The sequence below is a fragment of the Crocodylus siamensis genome, chromosome 10, assembly GCF_052110815.1.
Source record: "Crocodylus siamensis isolate JL-2025a chromosome 10, ASM5211081v1, whole genome shotgun sequence".
Classification (NCBI taxonomy): Eukaryota; Metazoa; Chordata; order Crocodylia; family Crocodylidae; genus Crocodylus; species Crocodylus siamensis.
Window position 1 is genome coordinate 41,131,669 of NC_143404.1, and position 21,909 is coordinate 41,153,577.

A 21,909-nucleotide genomic window follows, 5' to 3' on the forward strand; every position below is an offset into this window, starting at 1 on the left:
TCCTGGTGTTAACCTAACTAACTTACTGTCCCCACTAGCCTTTGATCCTCACTACCTCACATTGCATTTTTATATCTTTCTCACAGTGCATTTTTATATTTCATCCATCTCATCTTCATTATGGCATTTTGTAGTTTATATCTTATACTTTAAAACCCTTAAGGAATGTTCTCCCTGTAGAATGAAGTTACACCCTGGACCATTGTTAAGAACGGCATTGAAATTGTAATTGTAAAGTGATAAAATCTGCTATATTGGGCTGGTCCCCCTTGAGTGAATGCGAGTGTATGGTGACCAGTAGGTGATCGGTACATGACAATAGCCTAGCCAAAGGAACTTACCATTACAAAACTCTACTCTACAAGCGATTTTAGGCTAATCAAGCCAAGGAACTGATTCCTGAGACTGAGCACCCACCCTATTGACTATTCCTGCAACCCTTAACAATACCATTATTAATTAATTAAAATCAGAAACTGACTTCAGAAACTGCACTACCAGATAGTCACAGGGGTCTTGCCTAACACCTGTCAGGTACTACTCAAAACCCATGTGGGACAGCGACCTCCAGGTTGGACAGCCAAAATGATGTTGGCGGATCACACAAGTCTGCCAGTAAGGGATAAAAGCCAGTGAAGCGTGACCCTCTGTGGCACCCTCTCATCTAGAACCAGACCTACCAAGACAGAAGGACAAGGAGGCAACCCCATTCTGGAGAAGACATCGCCTTGAAGGAAGCTGACCATCAACAGCAGATTCCAGGGCCTTGGCTAGATAAATATATAGACATCAGTGCTCTCACAATCACTACAGCAGCTACTATACACGATACTACATGGGTTTGAATGAGTGAGTGCATGCGTGTGCGTGCACTAAGGTGACCAGTACCACTCATAACTCAAAGTTTGCATTTATAAATTTTATTGGTAATTTCGCATCCCATCCAATAAACTAGAATTTATGATGATCCCAATAGTTGTTCTTTTCATGAGGTGTGTTTATGAGCTGGTGTTGGCTACAAAGGACCATGTAACAGGTTGCACTCCCCAGCGACATTTTTTTTTTTTTGCCTATGAGGGGCACCCCTGAATTCCCTTAATGTTTCATTTCTCTTGGTCATCTCATATCCTGCCTTTACTTGTAAGAACATCTAACTAATTTACATCAAGAGGTGGCAGACAAGTGGGAGACTACCTATTGTAATTCTATGTTGGGGTTCACAGCCTTGTCCCCCATCTTTCTCTAGCTGGGCCTACCAGTTTAAACCCACCAGATAGGGTTTGACTCTGAGGCTCTAGCTCCTTAATCCTCTTGGGGCCAGGAGCCCTCCTTTTGTTTTCAATCTGGAGCCCAGGCTCTCTAGCCCACAAGCCCATCTTCTGGGCACAGAGCCAGCAGGCTGCAAGTTCCAGTCTGGGCAGTGGTCCAGAGCTCCCGCTGCCCAAGGGCGCCCTTTCCTTTAGCTCAGGCTACCAGCTGAGATTCCACCCACTGGGACCTGGCTTAAAAGTCCTGCAATCAGCTCTGAGCTACAGGCCTTATACAGCTGCACACTCTAGTGCACTACGCCCTCTGGCCTTTTATGACTGTGCCCAAGGCATTAATGAGGCCTCCTCCTCCCCTACAGCCTCAACCACAAACCACCAGTGTCAATCAATCAAAAAATATAAACAGTATGTCCATGGGCTATAACCACCACAAAAAAAATAATTAAAGAAAGCAGCATGCCAGCTTACATTTTTGCCAGGCTCTGGGCTTCTGCTTCCCACCATCTGTTACAGTCTTTCTTCTGGGGCTGCCGCCACTTCTCTGAGAGTCATCAGTAGTTCCCCTCCCACACCAGCAGGGCAGGTCACCAAGCCGCTCTGTGGCACTCTTATACACAAACTCCTTCCCCCTTGGCTGCTGGGCCCAACTACCACTCAGCCTGGGGTTTTTATAGTTCTGGCCTGCCCTCTTCTAGTCACCTGGCTAACCAGCCAGGCCCAGCTTTTAACCCCTACCCTGCCAGCAGTCTGTGCTGAGAAAGTTCTGGTCTTAAAAGGACCGGCCTGCTTTCTGGTAACAGGGCTAGGGTTCCCTGTTACAGGGCACTTAGATGTGCAGTGGAGTGGGATAGCCAACATGCAGGTGCAGAACTAGAGGCTGACCAGGCTCTGTGGATCAACCTCAGGAGCAGCAACTGCAGGGTCTGGGCCCATACAAGCAGCTTGGACTGGTGGGAACAAATCATACTGACCACTTGGAATGATTGACAGTGGCTTAGAGATGTTCCGAATGACCAGAGAGACATTTAATCATATCATCTCGATGCTGGGGCCAAAAATAGCAAGGCAGGAAACTGTCATGCATCAGGTCTTCATGTCAGACAAGAGGGTGGTCATGGCCATCATGAAACTAGTCACCCCTGCCTGCCTGTGCTACATCAGAAACCAGTTCATCATGGCTCCCTGCACAGGCAGGCTGGCAACTTGTAAGGTATGCTAGTTGCTGCAGGACATTGGAGTGAACAACTTCATTTGCCTCAGTAACCCCCAGGAAGTTATTGGTGGCTTCAGTGCCATGGGGTTCCCTAACTGTGTGGGGGCTTTAGACAGCACACACACCCCTGTGCAATCCCTCTCACTGGTGAGTTGCTCATTCATGAACAGGAAAGAATTTGCCTGCAAGCCATGGTGGATCACCGGGGCCAGTTCACTAACATTTATACAGGATGGGCTGGCAGTGTGCATGATGTGTGTGTGTTTAGAAACTCTCTGCCTGGCTTGATGTAGAAAGGACACTATGCTCCCGGTGTCCCTGACACAGTGATACATGGTGTTGCCATTCCCACTCTTATAATAGCCGATGCTGCCTACTCCCTCAAGCCATGACTCATGAAGCTTTATGGAGAGCATGTTACCAACTCGCAGAAGTTGGCTTTCAACTACCATCTCAGCAAATGCAGGATAGCTGTTGAATGTGTCTTTGGCTGCCTCAAAGCACACTGGAGGGTGCTGAACTGCAGGCTCAAGTTGAAGCCAGAAAACATAACAGCCTATATAGTGGCAGAATGAGTGCTCCATAATATTTATGAAACAAGCGGGGAAGGTTTTCAGTGAGTCATGGGCTGATGAAGCATGGGAGGCAGCAGGCAGACAGATACATGGATGGGCAATGCACGGCACCCCTAACACCAACATGGAGATACTGGTTGGGCAGCCCTTGTGTGGGATTGCCTAAATGCATTTATTATGGATGCTGCCAATAATTAGCACTGACTTGTTCTTCCAATAGAAATAAAATTTTTGTCATTTTACAACACAAAACATCTGTCTGTTCAGTACATCGTCTGTAGTGGTGGGGAGGAGGTTTTGGTGAGGGTTGGGGGAGGGGCAAGCGGGGGGTTACCTTCCTATAGTGACCTGAGAAGGATGAGTAGCCTGACGCCATTGGGGAATGCAGCAGCACATGGGGGGAAGGGAGTGAGCAGCTGCCCAGCTTGGAAAAGGGGGTTAGCCTGGGCTGGGGAAGGGGGTTATTGTTTGCAGGCTGACAGCCGCAGGGGTGGGCGGCAGATCACGCACAACTCAGATCCTGACACCAGGTAGCCTAGCCTCCCAGGATGGACCATATACTGTGAAGGGTTAATGAAACCTCTCCATGGCCCAGGCAGGAGTCCATGGGGGAAGCGGGGGCTATGAGCCTGCAGAAGTCCTCAGCTTTTGTGGGGGGCAGGAGGGTTTGGTTGTTGTAAGGACAATAATCAAGACTGGAGTAGAGACAGTTCAGAGGTAAAACCTGGCCTATTGCAGGGCAGGCCTGTTTTCTGGGGAGATGCTTCTTCCTAAAATAGGTTTTGCAAGGCAAGGGCTAGTATGAGCTGGCCACCAGCCACCCCTAGGGAAAGTTACACCCCCAACAGAAAAGTTCCTTGGATAGCAGCAGGTTTGCTTGTAACACACACTCTTGTCCAGCAGGGCAGATGGAGGGACAAACCCCTGGCTTGCTCCCCCTCCCCCCACACTATAAGGCTGGTACCAATGGTGGTAGCTGTTCTACCACCCCCACTGCCGGTTGTGTGGGTCCTGCTTCCCCCCAACCCCCCACACCCATTAATAGCACCCATTTTAGAACCCACCCATGCAGCAGGAGGTGCAGCAGGTGGTACAGCAGGTGCCACATGTGGTAAGGTTGTCACTGAGGTGGAGCGGCTAGGCACATGCTACCATATTACTTAGTGGTAAATTGCACCTCTTCTATAAATAAAATTGCCTTCCAGAAAATCCATGCACTATGGATGCATGGTCCCAGATCCCTCCCCCAGACTGCCAGGCTGATAAATAGGTATTGAAATCTGCCACAGGGGATTTTGTAGGCTGTAGCAGGGAGGCCAAGAAGGTGGTTTTGGAATCACGGGACCAAACCCATCTTATTTCTTCCCCTGAAGATCAATAAGACATCAAGGATGATGCAATGCCACCAGCCGTTGTGCAATTGGTTTTATTATTTTAGATTCTGTAAATTTATACTTGTTGGTTTCTATATTTACTTATTTGTTTATTTGTTTGTTTTCCTTGCAAAAATAATTTGTTTTATTTTTTGGCTTTGTAAATAAAGGTTTTATTTATTCAGTTCCTTCTAGATGTGTTGGGGGGTTTTTTTGTTACTGGCAACTGTGGGAGATGACGTTGGCAGAGGGGATTGTTGTAGTGGGTGCAGAGGCTTCCTACAGTTACTAAAATGATGAGTAAATGGCCACTGGTGTGGACTGTGGCAGAGCATGGGGGGAGGGAGCAGTTGCCATAGTGGGGGAAGGAGGATGGGTAGATCATGGCCTCTGAAGGGTTAATGAAACCGCTCTTTGGCACAGGCAGGAAGGGAAGTTGGGGTGCAGGATTGTTATGAACCTAAAGGTGTCTGCTGCTTTTAATGCTATATCCAGCCAGCTTCCTATCCACCCTTTAATGCTGGATCTAAGTAAAGTGCAAATAATGTTTTCTGAAATAAAGTAAAGGTGTCCTTTTATTACACTTTGTTTCTCGACGTGCTGTGATGCATCTATATGCCATGGCATCAGGTCTAATCACAGGTTGGGGGAGGGGGTGGTGGGGGCTATAGCCATCCCAAAATTGCAGAACCACACCACCGCTGCACACACCTGGGCAGGTGTTCAGGGTGGACAGCAGCACAGCTGTAGCTAGGGTCCCCATGGAAACCCCCCCAAGACCCAACCGCAGGGGATGCTGGGAAATGTAACCCATAAAAAGAAAACCGAAAATGGATGGACAAACCTACTCCCCAACCCCCATGCAAGGCGGCTTCTGGTACCTGGCCATGTTGCTGGCAATATACACACAACCACTACCACTGCCACCACTGCCTCAAATTGATTATGTGGTCCCCCCATCCCCAGCACGCCCACTGGCACAGTGGAGGTGGGAAATGAGAAACGGCACAGAAGCACCACCAAGAAAAAGTAAGTTTGCAACTGAGGTGGTGTGGCACCTCTTCTTAGTACTTTAATACTTTGAAGTAACTTTCATATTTCTTATGATTGCATTCCAGAAACTCAAGTGATACAGAGGGCAGACAGCCTGCCAGACCCACCCCCTAGGATACAATGCATCCCACATTATATACAGGTAGTGGCAAAAATATCCCACTGAGTTTAGATCCTGTAGGGGAGTGTGGGAAGGTGAATAATGTGCTTTTCAGAACTATGGGCCAAAAACAAACTTCTGCTTCTTTCTTCCCCTGCAGAAGACTGAGAAGATCAGAATTTGAACAGGGCAAAGAAAAATAGAAGACATAAGAGAGCAGTATATAAAATAAAAATGTAAATAAAAGTGTACTTTCATATTTTTACACTTTATGTTTTTATACTTTCATATATTAAAATTCATAATATTTATACAAATTTGTATAAATAAATGCATGTTTATACTTTATACTTTTATATTTTAAAATTCATAATATTGGTACAATTCTTTAGTGATGTTGTGCACTGACTTCTATAGAATTTTAAAAATCTTTTTATATATTTATAATCTTTTTTAATACTTTATATTGTATTATACCATATTAAATTTATTCAAACTTTAGTGCTTTAAAATACTTTGTTTATTCATTAACTATTTAATCTATGTGGTACATTGTCTTCTGTAGTTGAGGGATAGATAATATCATGCCATTTAAAAGAATTAAAATAAAGCTTAAAAATAAAGAGCTGATATGTTCTCCTTCACGGGCAGAATGGCATGGGAGTTCACACAGTGACATCAGTGGGGGTGTGGGACTTAGGAGCACCAGGGGATGCAAGAGGCACCTATTTGGGTGGTTGGGGGAAGCTGTGCAGAGCGGGCATTGGCTGTGGTCATAGGGCAAGGAATGTAGCAGGACACAGAGGGGCTGCATGATATAGGGATGGGGGGGTACAGTAGGGGTGTGTGGATAGATGACTGGAGCTGGGGCTGGGGCTAAGGCAGCAGCTGTAGGCATGGGTAGGGCTAGAGCATGCTTGGAGGGTCCCCTGTCACAGCTCGCTGCAAGACGCCAGGCAAGCTGCCATGCAGCTCCCTACCATGCCGCACACTCTGAAAGCAGTGTTGGCACTAAGGTGGTGGGGAGTGTTAGGGGTGGCACTAGCTACCTCAAAGTTGCACATAGCCACTCACACAGCTGGGAGGGGTTGGGGTGGTAAGTGGAGGTGCCCCCTGCGGACAGCTGAGGCTTCCCACAGTGACCTGAAGGATGAGTAGCCAGGCACCACTGGTAATTGTGGCAGGGCATGGGGGAGGGGAGGGGTAAGGGGGCAGCTGCCCAAGTGGGACAAAGAGGTTATTGTTTGCAGGCTGTGGGGCAGCACCAGCAAATGGTAAGTTTGTAGCTGAGGAGGTGTGGCATTTCTTCTTAGTACTTTAATACTTGGGGGTAACTTTCATATTTCTTATAATTGCATTCCGAAAGTGCGCGCAGCACCAAGGTCAGATGCTGCGTGCCACACCCACCCTCCAGGATACAATGCATCCTGAGCAATCTATAGGTAACATCAGAAATATCCCATTGACTATGCATCCTTTGGTGGGGTGGTGCTTTTTGGGACTATGGGCCAAAACCAAGCTTCTTCTTTCTTCCCCTTCAGAAGACTGAGAAGATCAGACATAGAAAAAGAAGCTAATGAAAAATAAGAAAAGACGACATAGAAGAAGAGAACAAATAAGAGTTAGTAAACAATGGGAAACTGGAATAAGAATAGAAATAGACAGAGATAGATGTAGCTATGTAAAAAGAAGAAAAAGAAATAGAGTAGATAGAAAAGTATAGAGCAGAAACAGAAGCGTATAAGTAGTATGAAGAATTAAAAGTAGTATAAATGGTATAAATGTTTTAAATAAGTACAACTAGGATAAGTATTGCATATATGATAAATGCTTTATATTATTTTAAAATATTTTTATAGTAAAAGCTCCGTTATCTAGCATGCATGGGGAATGCCAGGTGCTAGTTACGTAAAAATGCCAATTATCTAAAAATACCAGAGGGCAGGAGAAGAGCAGGGTGCTTGCATGTGGTGGCGGTGCAGGGTGGTGGGTAGTGGCTGCGGCGGTGTGAAGTGGTTGCACGCAGCTTGCACATGGTGACAGCAACGTGAGGTGGTAGATGGTGGTGGCCCCGGTGTGGTGGTGGCAGCGCAGTGCAGTTAATAAAGTATTCCAGATAGCAGAATGCCAGACAGAAAGGAATTTGCTGTATATTGATTTTGAAGTATTCTTCATTTTCCTTTTTCATAATTGTGGAAGATTAGCCATGTCCTTCCAAAGTAAAACTGCTGTTTCTCACATTGGACCAGATAGTCTCCTTAAATTTGCCCACCATGACTTAGATGGAAAAAGGAAGGAACTAAAGGTGAATACAGTCCTGTGAGATAAGGTTGGCATTAGTTCTGTAACTTAGAAGGTTGGTTCCACTTCACAGGGCTCTACCATCCCCATACCCTGCCCTTATCACACCAGATGTTATGACTTTGCTCACATCAGTTCTTCTCTGTGGGAGTCTCAGTCCGTGGATGGTCTTGATCAGTCTCTAGACGACCGGTTCCATGCTTTTTGTCATTTGCCCTGTTCTTCCCCGCATGGATACCAAGCTGACTGTCCCCCAGTTCATCTTGGCCCTTATCTTTCAGGGCTGAGTCACATTGGGTACATGCCCTAAACTCACGTGAGCACTCACTTCTGTCTCTTCTTTCCCCCAGGTCCCTAGAACGGTTGCCCGCACCCACCAGATCCAGACTCAATTGGCTTGGATGCCACAGCTGTCTCTGATGCCGCAGCTGCATCTCCCCACCTCTGCAGGTAAGTCAGTCTTCAGGACTCTCTTCTGAGTCCCCTTGGTCAATCTCTCACTGTTGTCTTCCCACATTCCTTCAGGTTTCCTTTCGTGTAGCTCCCTCACTCAGATCGATGCCGACTACCTGATTGACTTCCTTTTAAATCCCCATGCTGATCAGCTGTGAGGCCAGCTGCAGCATTTGCTTTGCTGTCTGGCCAGCTTTCCCAGCTGATCATGCTAATTACCATCCAGAGCTCTCAGCACAGCTTTTCTCCAGGTTGGGCTTGCCAGCGTGGTAAGTACGCCTTTGTTCTTTGGATGTCGTGTGACAGGGTGGACTTCTTGCCCTGTCACAGTATTTTTAAAATGTTTTACAATATTCATGGGTGTTTGTTCTTGTCACAGCAAGGGAAACCCTGTGCTGCACCAAGCAGGTATCTGTGGGGTGGGAGGCAATTGAAGTAAATGGAATGGCACTCCCTGTCTTCCCCCCCCCCAATCCCCACCAGAAGCCTTTGCCAGATGTGCATGTATTGGGAGAAGTGGGGGAGGGAGAAAACAGGGCACCAGGCTCAACTCCCAGAGATCCAGGCTACAGGGCTGCTGTTACTGGAGCAAAGCTGATGCTGCTATCTCAGTGGCAGCAGCAACAACCCAGGGAGGTAAGCCCTCCCTTCCTCTCACTCACATCCCCTTTCCTCTCTCCCACAGTGGTCAGAATGCCCCTGCATCTCTCTCCGCCCACCCTGGGCACTCAATGAGATGTATATATCTCTGCCAGCAGTGAAAGAGTTAATGGCAGTCCCCTGCAAGCCCCCCCTTCCTCTAGCCCTGGCATAACCAGCATAGTGTTCTCATGTGGTGCCCTGGACAGGCCACACGACTGCCTTGCCCAGCTTGGCCTACTGGTGTCGCTGCTTCTGTCACTTGCCGGATGGTTCTTAACCCAGACCTGGAGCGGGGGAAAGCACCTGTTAGACCTGCCTTGGCCTCCCTTCAGGATGGCTGGACAGAGTAGGGAAGAACCTAGCCCAGCTCTCATCCATCAGTCACAAACCACACCCAACCATCACACCCCCGGACCAACACCCAACCACCACACCCAGCCACAGACCAACCCCAGGCCCTGCCCCCCAGGGCCAGGGCCATTAGGCTTGTCACTTTCCATACTACAGGGATGGACAGAGGTGGACAGAAAGTGTAAGGGGGCAGCCACAGAACTACCATGTGTAGCCACAGTGGGGGCAAGGACAGGCCTCCAAGTCAGCCTTCTCTGGGAGCCCCTGTCCTGGCACAGGCAGGCCATGACACCACCCCAGACTTGCTTCTGAGGCCCCTAATAATTTTTGTTGCTCTGCACTGGACTCTTCCCAAACTGTCCACATGTTTCTTGAAGTGTGGGGCCCAAAACTGAACACAGTATTCCAAGTGAGGCCTCACTAGTGCTGTATAGAGCAGAAGAATAACGTCCCTTGATTTGCAAGTGACACTCTTCTTAATACAACACAAGATAATATTGGCCCTTTTTACAACAAGAGCATACTGTTGGCTTATGCTCAGTTTATGGCCCACTGTAATCCCCAGGTCCTTATCTGCAGTACTGCAATCACACCAGTCATTCCCCAGTTTGTATTACGTGTGGTTATTCCATCCCAAATGCAAGACTTTGGACTTATCCTTATTGCATCTCATCTGGTTGACTGTGGACCACTTCTTCAATCTATCCAGATCATTCTGAATCCTAGCCATGCCCTCTGGAATATCTGCAATTCCACCCAACTTGGTGTCATCACAAATTTAAGTGTACAATCAATCCCATCATTCAAATCACTAATGAAGATTTTGAACAATACTGGACCCAGGACAGACTCCTGAAGAACCCCACTTGATACCCAACCAGACATTGAGTCATTGCAGATTACTGAGTATGATGATCCAACCAGTTATGTATCCATCTTGCAGGATTTTTATCGAATCTGTATTTCCTTATTTTGTTAACGAGGATTTAATGGGAGGCAATGTCAATGGCATATTACTTTGCAAAATCGCCTAGCGTTAGACCTACTTCTTGCTAATCAAGAAGGGGTATGTACTTTAGTCAATGATACCTGCTGTACCTATGTAGATGAATCAGGAAAGGGTTTTTAGAGTCCGATTTGCCCTTTCCACCCCTCCAGATGACTGAGGGTGATAAGGGGTGTGAAGCTGCCTAGTGATTTCCAACCATGTGTAAATTGTTTGTAAGACCTGGGAGGTGAAGTGACCTCCTTGATCTGAGTCAATCACTTGAGGTATGCCAAACCGCGGAATAATGTCCTTTAGAAGTGCATGAGCGACTTGCTGATGAGAGGCATGGGTGGCAGGAAATGCCTCCATCCAGTGGGTGAGCTGATCTCGCACTACTAAGGCATAGCTGTATCCTCGGCACCGGGGAAGTTCAATGAAGTCTATTTGCAGTCTCTCAAATGGTTGATATGCCCAAGGTCGGCCCCCAGGTGGGGCTTTTCTCTCGGGGCCAGAGTTGAACGCTGGGCAAGTGGAGCAGACGCTGGTCACTTGTTTAGCTACTGCATGGATCCCAGGGCAAACCAAACTCGGAGAATGGTTTCAGCTACGGCAGTCGCCCCATAATGACCTTGCCCATGGACTGTTTGGCACAGGGGCCGCTGTAATGTTTTAGGCAAGATGGGGTGGTCATCGCTAGTGTACCACAGTCCATCCTTTGAATAAGCCCCATAGAGACGTTTCCATTCTTCTTCTTCTCCTTTGCACGCTTGCTCGTATCCTTCCAAGGCTCTGGGTGTCTCCCACACAGGAGCAAGGTCATTGAGACTTAGGGGTTGCTGAGCAACAGATTTGGCAGCAGCATCCGCCCGCTCATTTCCTTTAGCCTCAGGTATGCTCCCGCCGGTGTGTGCGGCGACATGTATTACGGCTATCTGTCTGGGTTTCTGGATGGCTTCCAGGAGCTCAGAAACCTGAGTGGAGTTCACAATCTTTGCTCCGGAAGAAGTAATGAAGCCTCACTGTTTCCATAATTGCCCGGTGGAGTGGCAAATCCCAAACGCATACCGACTGTCAGTGTATACATTTAAAGTCATCCCGGTTGCCAGTTCACATGCACGAGTTAAAGCAATCAGTTCAGCTGCTTGTGCACTCAGCCAGGGAGATAAGGGCTTTGCTTCAACGATGTTGAAGTCAGTGACGACTGCATACCCAGTCCGACTAACTCCAGCTTCTATGTAGAAGGACCCATCCACATAGAAGACTAAGTCAGGATTGTTCAGGGGCACATCAGTAAGGTCGTCTCGGGGCTTTTCCATTATACGAACGACGGTGCAGCAGTCATGATGTGGCTCTCCATCCTTGGGATGAGGCAAAAGCGAGGCCAGGTTGAGGCTAGTACAGCGTGAGATGCGCATGTTTTCAGCAGCTAGCAGAGTCACTTCATACCGGGCTAGACGCTGGTGAGAGAAGGCTTGAGTCTTTTCTTTAGTCATTAGGGCTTCAACTTCATGAGGAACCCTGACTTCGAGGGGGTACCCCATGACTAGCTCTTTCGATCGCTCAACAAGCAGTGCTGCCACTGCAATGGCGCGCAGACAGCTGACTAGCCCTTTTGCCACTGGATCTAAGGTGGAAGAGTAATAAGCGATTGGGCGTAGCTGAGGTCCCAGTTTCTGGGTTAGGACTCCTGAAGCTACTCCCCGTCTCTCATGGACAAACAACACAAATGGCTTCTCGCAGTTGGGGAGTCCTAGAGCAGGGGCTTGTGATAGCTGGTGTTTAACTTGGTGAAAAGCATGGTCTAACTTGGGGGTCCATTGAACCACTTCAGGTTCTCCCTTCCGAGTGGTCTCTACCAGAGGCTTAACCATCTCTCCGTAAGCAGGGATCCATGGCCGGCAAAATCCAGCCACTCCTAAAAAGGCTCGCATATGCCTCTTAGTGGTGGGCTTTGGCAAGTCTTTTATAGCCTTTACCCTTTCATCAGATAATTCCCTCTGAGAACACATGCCCCAGGTATGTAACCTTCTTTTGGCAATATTGTAATTTTCCTGGGGATACTTTATGTCCTCCTTCAGCTAATCCTTCTAATAGTCTTAAAGTATCCGTCCGGCAGCTTACCTGAGTCCGTGATGCTAGTAGTAGGTCATCTACATACTGTACAAGCACTGTATCCGAGGTAAGTATGATACCTTGTAAGTCTCTTGTCAGGATTTGGCTGAAGATAGGAGGACTCTCGGTGTATCCTTGGGGAAGTCGTGTCCAGGTTAAATGTTGTTTTCTCTTCCAAGTGAAGGCAAAAAGGTATTGAGACTGGGCTGCAACTGGGATTGAAAAGAAAGCAGCACACAAATCAATTACTGTGAATCGAGTGGCCCACCACGGTGTTAGAAATATTATTATTAGGAATGCATAATGAATATAGAGTGTCATTGAAACTGCACGGTCTGCAGTTTCTGCCTCATATCTGATAAAGGGAAACACTATCAAAAACCCATTGTGCTAAAAAGTAACACTCCCTTCTACTGTATTGACCAATCTGTCAGCCTTTCTATGCTAAATCACACTCCCCTGACAATCCACATGAAGGATACAGACACTGTAATTCAATCAACTAACTCCTTGGAGCGGGAGGGGGAAAGGGGGATTTTCAACCTTTGGTAACCTAGAGGGCTTTCTGGGCATGCGTAATTAGCTGATGCATATAAGCCTACCCGCCCCGCATACTTAAATAGTTAATTATAATGCACATGGGATGTATGACGTGACGTCATTAACATATATGTTTGTATGAACCGGAAGATGTTGTAAGAGTTCCTGTTTCTGCCCATGTGCTCAGGAGAGAGGGTATATAAGCTCCGGTTTGGGGTTTCCTCGGTGGTTCAGAGTAGTCTGAGATTTTCTGTCTCTGCTCTGACCTTATTTGCAAATACATCTTTGGTGCTGCTAAAAAATGTGTGCCTGAGGAATTATTATTCACGAGCTTCCAAAAGAAACGAACTGCGATTTCTGCTTCAACGGGATGGAGGCAACAATAGTGGCAGGGTTAGGAACTACGGCAGCTCTGGGAATCACATAATCACGTAAGTCTTGCACAAAACGATAAACAGGCTTGCCATCCTTTCCTAATTTAGGTTTCCTGACTGGTAACACGGGGGTATTGGAAGGAGACTGACACTCCACTAAAATCCCTTTCCTGATGTATTCATCTATAAGGGGCTGCAAACCTTCTTCTGCTTCTTTATTCAGCGGGTACTGAGGCATGCAAGGTGGGACTCCCCCCTTGGTTTGATTAACAACTGGAGTGGCAGACTTCAGTAGTCCTACATTGGTGGACTCCCAGTCCCACAATGTGGCTGGCAATCATTGTAGTTCCACCAGTAAATTTCCCTTTTCCCCCTGAGGCCAATGCCCCAGCGAAATAAGGCAGTTTGTCAATTGGTAATTCTAAAGTTATTCCGTCTGCACTACAGCGTAGAGTGGCCCTCAGCTTACACAGTAAGTCCCGTCCTAACAAATTCATAGGAGCACGGGCAGACAACAAAAAGGAGTGTTCACACGACAAGGGTCCCACTTGGACTCGAGTAGGGGCACTTCTGCTAGTTTTGAACAATTTCCCCCCCCATCACATTCTCAGTTCCTTCCTCAATTAGACCTGCACGCTCAGGAGTTGTAGATAACATAGACATAGTAGCGCCGGTGTCAATTAAACACTCATATTGTTGCTCTCCTACCTGAATTGAGGCAACAGGGTCGCTCTTATTGCAATTTATAGTTACCGCAGGGCAGACTGGGTTAGGGTGGTCAGTCGGGTCATTGAGTCCTTCTTTCCTGTGAGTAGTCTTTGACACCAGCTCCTGGCGTCACTGATCCGGAGGGGGCCCCCGTTCTGAGATGGCTCCGATGTTCATCCCCTTCCTCTGGAGACACTCTCATTTGAAGTATCCAGGTTGTTTACAGTGGTAACATACTTCGCTGGCCCTCTGAACTGTGGACCACCCTTCGCCCTGGTTTCTCTGACCTAATCCTCTTCGTTGAAACCCTCCCTGGCCCCATTCCCCTGTTCCGTCCTCTTCCTGACATGCTGTGCATCATTCCCTCAACCATTGCAGCTACTAGCTTAAAATCTTCCTTTCTCTCCTTCTTTCTTTCCCTCTCCTTTCTCCCATCAAACACACAGCTTGCTATGTTTCTTATCTCTAACATACTCTTTCCTTCCCACCCTGGAGTATACCTGCAGAAATGCTCCTTAATATCAGGAGCACTCTGGTTTACAAAGGCTGATACCAGCGAAGGCACATGCTCTGGTTTATCTACATCAAGACAAACGTATGTCTTGGCTGCCTCGCACAAACAGGTAAAGAAGGCATCCAGATGCTCCTCGGGTCCCTGTTTGCATGCATGGAATTTCCCCCAATTCATGGGCTTTTTACTCGCTTCATCAAAGCCTGCTAGTAAATCATTGTGGGCTTCCCTCAGGGATGCCCTTCCCCCGGGGGTGTTGTAATCCCAATTAGGTTCATTAGAAGGCCAAGGATCTCTGTTTCCTGCTGAGGCAACAGCCCTGGCACAGTCTAAAATTTTAGCCCGCTCGTCTGGGGTCAGCAGGGTATCCATGAGTTCCTGCATGTCTGACCAAGAAGGGTCATAAGTATGGACTATGCACCGAATAGTCCATCCTACTTCATCAGGTTTTTTCCCGAAAAGAGGGGGTTTGTTGTTGCAAAATGAGGAGGTCCCCTCGGGTGAAAGGCACATGAATTAGAGTAGGGCGAACCTGGAAGCTGCCCCCGCCATCCACAAACGGGACCGGGTAGGTTTGCAAAGGAGCCTGAGCCACCGCATTCGGGTGTTCCTTCCCCTGGCTGGGTGGAAACGCCTCCCCCACAGGACCCCGGCTCCGGGTCCAGACCGAAGAAAAGCCTCTGGAGGCAGGGAGCCCAGAGCTTGGAGCTGGCGCTGATGCCATGGGAGCTGCAGCGCTCTCATCAGGGGGCAGGGGTTGACCGGGGACAGGGAGAGCAGGGTAGAGAGGCTCAGGGTCATCTTCAGACTCCACAGAGACTGAAATCGGAGGATCATAAGGTGGTGGAGTGGTAGAGTAAAGAACCGGTTTGCGGGCTTTTTCGGCCAATTTAGCCCACAGGTACCAATAATCCATCTGCTGAGGTTTTAAAGCTACCAATTCCATTCGAAGGAATGCCAAACGAGACCGATCAAATGAGCCAAATTTCAGCCACCGTTTATCTGGAGCACCTTGTTGAGTTAAGACAGGCCACTCCTGTGTACACAAAATACAAGCGCGCTTCCTGCCCATGCCAGACTGCACCGGCAGATTCCCTTCTCCCCAAACCTGGAGAAGCCTCCCTAAAGGAGATCCTGGTGGGACGTTTGAAGCCGATTGTCCCATCCTCCCGAGACTTAAGCACTCTGGTCTATAAATTCCTGGGAACAGCTACCCCTCACGGCGGGCCCCACTTACCCGACAGCCGGACCGAGCCCTCCGAATGGTGACAAACTCACCTATGCCAGCTGGGAAGGCTGGGCCAAACGACGAGCAGCCAGGTCAGCACACAACGGGTCCCATCTGGGTCGCCAAATTGTTGAGGCATTCGTGACCCCTTGTGGAGCTATTCCCAAAGACACAGAGTTGCTGTCAATCTCAAAATTTATTCAGCATGCTGGGCACCCTGAGCGAGCTCAGAGGCCCCGAATAAAACTGTTAGAGGCGATTTATAGTTTACAGACAAGATGCGCACGCAGGTGGGAATTTTCCACTGTGAATATCAGGTCAGTGTGGGAAAACTCTTAATTATTTCAAAACTGGTTTTTGGCTACATGTTTGTTTTGAAATGGTAACTAATAGGGAGGAAACTTACTTCAGACTTCAAAGTGAATAGGATTTGGTCATTGCAGAGTCTTATCAGCCTGTCCTTGGAGGCTGAATCTGCTGTAGAAGTTAACTGCTACACTATTATTTATGATCTTGTTAGTAAATTTCTACAAGGGCAGTCACTGCTTGCTAGCCCTCTTCCCGCCCTTGCTGCCAACACCACTGGCAGCATTGACGGGCGGTCACCAAAACCCACTGGCCATTGCTGATGTCTGTGAGTCGTCACTGATCGCCAGTCAGTGCTTGCCCCCCCCATCCCCGCTTCACTTCTGAAACTGTCATGGCTGCCTGCGGGAGCTCCCTGCTTGCCACCACCACACCTCCACTGCCAACACCATCGCCACCGCCTGCAGGTGGTCGCCATGCCCCCCAGCCTTGGGAGGCATGCAATGTTCATGGCACCAGCAGGCCTAGGGGGCTGCAGTTGGGGAGTGAGGGGTGTGGAGTGAAGAGCACCAGGAGGGTTGGGGTGCTGTGGCTGGGGAAGGGAAATGGCATAGGCAGGACACTGGCATACCAGGACTGCTGAGTGCAACAAAGCAGTGGAGTGGGGGGCAGATAGCCATAGCTGGACCCATGTCCCAGTGAGAAAAGGGGGCAGGGAGTACTCTTATTTTCCATAATAAAAAACTCAAAATCAAACACCAAAATGTATAGGTATTTATAATGTATTTTATTACTAGCTAATTGTCTGCCAAGAATGACGGGAGGGGGATGGAGTGCTGCCACCTAACACCCCACGCTGTCATTGTTCTCCTGCTTGCCGCTCTGTCTGGTCCTTGGCATGGCTTTGGAATCAAGTTGGATGGCAACCCCCCCCAAAGGTATACTTCTGGGGGCAAGGGAAGGAACATCTGGGGGGGCCAAGGTAAAGGGGTTGTGGGTGGGACTTCTAGTCATAGTTTCATAGTTAGTAGGGTCGGAAGGGCCTGAGCAGATCATTGAGTCCGACCTCTTGCTATGGCAGGAAAAAGTACGGGGGTCAAACAACCCCAGAAAGGTGTTCATCTAGCCTCCTCTTAAAGACCCCCAGGGTAGGAGCAAGCACCACTTCTCCTGGAAGTTGGTTCCAGATCCTAGCCGCCCTGACAGTGAAGTAGCGCCTCCTGATGTCTAGTCTGAATCTACCCTCTGCCAGTTTGTGACTGTTATTTCTAGTCACTCCTGGTAGTGCTCAGGGGAGCAGGGACTCCCCCAATGCCTGCTGATCCCCCCCGACTAGTTTGTAACAGGCTACTAGATCCCCCCTCAGCCTTCTCTTCTGGAGGCTGAACAGGTTCAGGTCCCATAGCCTCTCCTCGTAGGGCCTGCCCTGCTGTCCCCTGATCATGCAAGTGGCCCTCCTCTGGACCCTCTCCATGTTGTCCACATCCCTCTTGAAGTGCGGCACCCAGAACTGGACACAGTACTCCAACTGCGGCCTGACCAGTGTTGCATAGAGGGGGAGGATCACCTCCTTGGACCTGCTTGAGATGCATCTGTGGATGCATGACAAGGTACGGTTGGCCTTCCTGACCGCCTCCCCACACTGCCGACCCATGTTCATCTTGGCATCAACGATGACTCCAAGATCCTTTTCTGCCTCTGCACTGACGAGAAGGGAGTTCTCCAACCTGTAGGTGCCGGTTGTTCCTCCCCAGGTGCATCACCTTGCACTTGTTGGTGTTAAATCCCATCCTGTTCTCATCCACCCACCCCTGCAACCTGTCTAGGTCTGATTCCAGGCTATTCCTCCCTTCTAGTGTGCCCACATCCCCCATCTTAGTGTCATCTGTGAATTTGAACAGGGTGTTTTTTACCCCCTTGTTCATGTCGCAGATCAAGGTGTTGAACAGTGCGGGCCCGAGGATTGAGCCCTGGGGGACCCCACTGCCCACATCCCTCCAGGCTGAAAATGACCCATCCACCACTACTCTCTGGGTGTGGCCCTCAAGCCAGTCAGCGATCCATTGGACTGTGTAGGTGTTGACACCACAGTCCCCGTTTTTTAATGGGAATGGGGTGAGAGACAGTGTCGAAGGCCTTCCGAAAGTCCAGGAAGACTATGTCCACTGCCACCCCTGCGTCTAAGGATTTGGTGACCTGGTCATAGAAGGCCACCAGGTTGGTCTGACAGGACCTGCATCTAATGAACCTGTGGTCCCAAGATGCCAACCAGGGGCGGGGCTACCCTTGCACCCCCTCCAGCTCATCAAAACTGGTAAAGCGGCCCAGCAACCAAAACCATTGTCTGCTCTATTCTAACCTACACCCAGCTCAGCATGCTGGGGCTTCTCGGCTGGGGAGGCCGAATGTCAAAGCCCAGCTGGGACCAGTCTCAAGCAGAGACCACCTGAGACACAGAGCACCTTGGTCACCCCACGCCAGCACTGAGCTGGGTCCAGAACTGTTTGTAGGAGGCGCGGGGTCTGCACTGGCCCAGCAACCTGCCCATTACAGGAATCCCAGGTTCTTGGCTAGCAAGACCAGGCAGCCCCTGCCAGGCCTGCAGAAAGAATCAAGACTAGAGAAAAGCTCTGTGGTGGGAGCGTGAGGCCGCACTTCGGGAAGGCAGGAAATGGCACCAGTGGCAAGGGAAGAATCCTGCAGCCTGGTACAGCCTTTCCTGCCCCCTCACAGCGCTCCTTACTAACCCGTAACCCCCACAATACTCCTTTCCCTGTTTTCACTTTTGTTGTCCCAACAAACTAGTTGCTGCCCCTGCAGCACCCTGTTCCAGTGGCTGAGCGTGGTCCTGCCCGGGCCCTGAACAAGGCACAAGATCAGATCTGGTCTTGCAGGCGGCGCGGCCCATTTGCTGCTGCACGGACGCCCCGGTGCTCGCCGAGGGGCCCGTGGCCAGGTCTCGTCTCGGCAGCAGGGCCCGGCTCCAGCCCGCTCCGCAGTCGGCCGGGACCGGCGCTTCCGGCGGCCCGCACGAGGGCGGCAAAGCAGCACAACACAGCGCGGCTCCGCCCCCGGGCACTGCCGGGCTGCCCGCTCGTTTCGGGGCGGGCCGGGGCCGGCGGAAGTCCCGGCCGGGCTCGGGCGTCTCTGCAGCAGCCGTGAGTGGCGGGAAGGGCCGTTATCAAACGGCTGGAGCCCGGGGCGCGCACGGCGGGGGCGGCGCTGTAGGCCGAGCTCGTCCCGGGCGCCCGTGGAGAAGGAGCTCCCCTGGCTCAGCCCGTCCGCAGGGTCGCAGCCGGCCTGTGGGGGACGGAGCTGCTCCGGTGCCTGCACACCCCCGAGCCCGGGGCTGCCAGGCTGTCGCGCACAGCCCAGGGAGGGACAGGCAGCGGGGCAGGTCGTGCGGGGAGCCGTAGGCAGAGCAGTGCATCCACCAAGGGGCACAGGGCAGGCAAAAAGCAGAGCAGCGGATAGGGCAGGGGGAGGTGAGGGGTGTGCCACTGGCACTTGGTGGGGTGTAGGGCTAATTGTGACAGGCCTTCCAAGAAAGTTCCCCCCCCCCAGCCTGTGCTGCTTACTCCTACTCCCAGGTTACCAAGTGTTTCCTTCCCTGCCTCCCCCCTGCACAGCCACTGTGCTGGGAAAAGCAGCAGTGCTGAGGCTTGGGCTTGCATTCTTATCTTCCCTTGTAACTAAACATTTGCTTATGTATTTTTTTCACTCAGATGCAGCCAGGAAGCCTGGAAGTGAGCAGCATGAAATTGCAGTCACTTCAGTTACTGCCAGAGGAGGACAGAGCAACATTACATCACCAGAAGGTAGAAAGTCAGGCATCCTATCAACACAAGCTGCAGAGCTCCCAGGAAGCTCAGCAGAGGCAGGCAGTGCTTGTGCGAAAGCTGCAGGCGAAGGTAAGGCACATGCACATACAGTAGCACCCTGAGAGACAGGCAGTGGGTCAGAAGTGGAGGGTGTTGGCAGAGATGTAGGGAGAGCACAACAGGGATAGGAACTGATAATGTGGGCCAGGAATGAAGAATGTTATTGTGAGCATTTACTTACCTGTTAGTAGGGGTAAACTGATAGAGATTTTTGGGGCCAATACTGATGGCTGATTTTTAACAAGCCATATCGGCCGATACTGATCCAATTGCTAATATGCAAGTCCGGCTGGTAAGTCTGTTGTGGGGGAAGGGGGGAGGGAAGGGATGTGGGAGAGGCAGATCAAGGCCTCCGCAGTGAGGGAGGATGTGGGGCAGGGCAGGCACTGCGAGTGGCTTGTCTGGGGGATGGGGTGGAGTAGGGTGGCTCCTGCCGCTGCATGCACTCTGGGAAGGGGTGTGGGAGGGGCGTGTGCTCCTGGATCTGTGTGTAGGGTGAGGGCAGGCTGCTGCTGTGGGCTGGGGACAGCACTCGGCTCTTCCCCGCAGGGAGCTGGGCTGGGCTGCGCTCGGAGTGGGCAATGACACTAGGAGGGGGCTACAGTGAATTTTCGGATGGCTGCAGCCCCCCTGTAGCCCCCTTCCCAGAGCTGCCACTTACCCCAAGCACAGCACAGCCCAGCCCCCTGCCGGGAAGAGCTTGGCACCACCCTTGGCCCCAGCCTGCCCTCGCCCCATGCGCAGATCCAGGGACATACCCCACTCCCCGATGTCCTCCCAAGGCATGTGCAGTGGTGGGAGCTGCCCCTGGACAAGCTGGGGCTCCATCCCACATCTCACCTTGGCTGTGCAGTGCTTGCCCCAGCCCCGTTCCCTCCCTCACCACGGGGGCCTCAATCTGCCCTTCCTCCCCCATTCCCCTTCCCTCACACAACTTACCAGCTGGACACAGATGTTCTCCATGCTGGCAGGCTGAGCTCCTGGCAGCCCCCGGCTATGCCACAGCTGGTGTTTGCACAGGGTATTTATTGGCCACATCAGCCAAAGAAAGCTGATGGCCAGTGCTGTCAATTTTTCTTATACCAGTGCCAATCTTATATGGGACCAATGTAGTGGTGCACCTCTACGTATTAGATTTATATGCCACCTTCCCCAGAAGAGGCTTGGTAAAGTAAAAAACAAGATAAAGTATAAAAGCAAATCAGATATTAAAATAATGACAGTAGTTACGACAACAGTTTTTCTTTTGAGTTCTTTCATGTGTTCAGAAGCTAAAAGAATACCGACAAAGCCAAAAGGAAGGGTAGAAGAGGACAAATAGGCCTGAAAAAGAGCAAAGGAGGAAGACATGAAGACAAGCTACAGCGAGAAGGAAAAGGATGCAGAAAATAACCTTGAGGGAATAGAACTATGAAGAACGTGGCCTAGAAACCTTTGTACTGATAGCCATGACACCTATTTGAAAGCCTTTCTACAACCAAACCAGGAATTCTGAACAGTTAGGAAATGGTTTCTACAACTCTGTCACAATAGAAGATGGGAGAATATCCATTCTGCCCTCTAACAGTGGAAGATTAGAACATCAGGGAAGCAAGCAAGGGATACAAGAGCTTGAATAAAGAGGGATGGGAAGAAGGCTCTATATCTGGGAAGCAATCAAGGGCTGGACAGTACCTGGAGGAGTAGTGAAGCACTGATGCTGATGGAAGAGGACAATGGCACAGTAGACAATGTGAGGGTAGTTTATGTATGTCAGTAGACAGGGCAGGAGAAGGAGCAGGCATTTGTAGGCTCCAGGGGCATGTAGGTGGGGGGAAGGGGAGGAAGAAGAGTCTAGGCCTTTAGGAAGATACTTTAGGTAGAGGAAATGGAGATAGGGTCAACTTTACAGCATGGCTGGTGACAGCAACATATTGAAAAGTAAATTGGAGA

The 21,909-nt window shown here is 50.0% G+C and overlaps 1 protein-coding gene and 1 long non-coding RNA gene across 10 annotated transcripts in view; both read left to right on the plus strand.

Moving 5' to 3' along the window:
• Window positions 1-10,405, plus strand: part of LOC149856495 (uncharacterized) — a 40,343-nt gene extending 29,938 nt beyond the window's left edge. Inside the window, exons 2-5 of one of the 3 annotated variants that reach the window (XR_016444507.1) lie at window positions 5,548-5,624; window positions 5,743-5,818; window positions 8,234-8,605; window positions 10,039-10,405. This is a non-coding gene — a long non-coding RNA (uncharacterized LOC149856495). Of the gene's footprint in view, window positions 1-5,547; window positions 5,625-5,742; window positions 6,054-8,233; window positions 8,606-10,038 lie in introns of those variants that run through there. The other 2 variants (XR_016444506.1, XR_016444505.1) reach the window with 2 other exon arrangements.
• An 8,744-nt stretch (window positions 10,406-19,149) lies between these two features.
• CEP250 (centrosomal protein 250) overlaps window positions 19,150-21,909 on the plus strand; it is a 125,308-nt gene continuing 122,548 nt past the window's right edge. For 4 of the 7 annotated variants that reach the window (XM_090064156.1, XM_090064157.1, XM_090064158.1 and 1 more), the window contains exon 1: window positions 19,265-20,007. In XM_090064156.1, the coding sequence (XP_089920282.1) occupies window positions 19,822-20,007 (186 nt within the window). In that variant the 5' untranslated portion in view covers window positions 19,265-19,821. The other 3 variants (XM_090064153.1, XM_090064154.1, XM_090064155.1) reach the window with 3 other exon arrangements.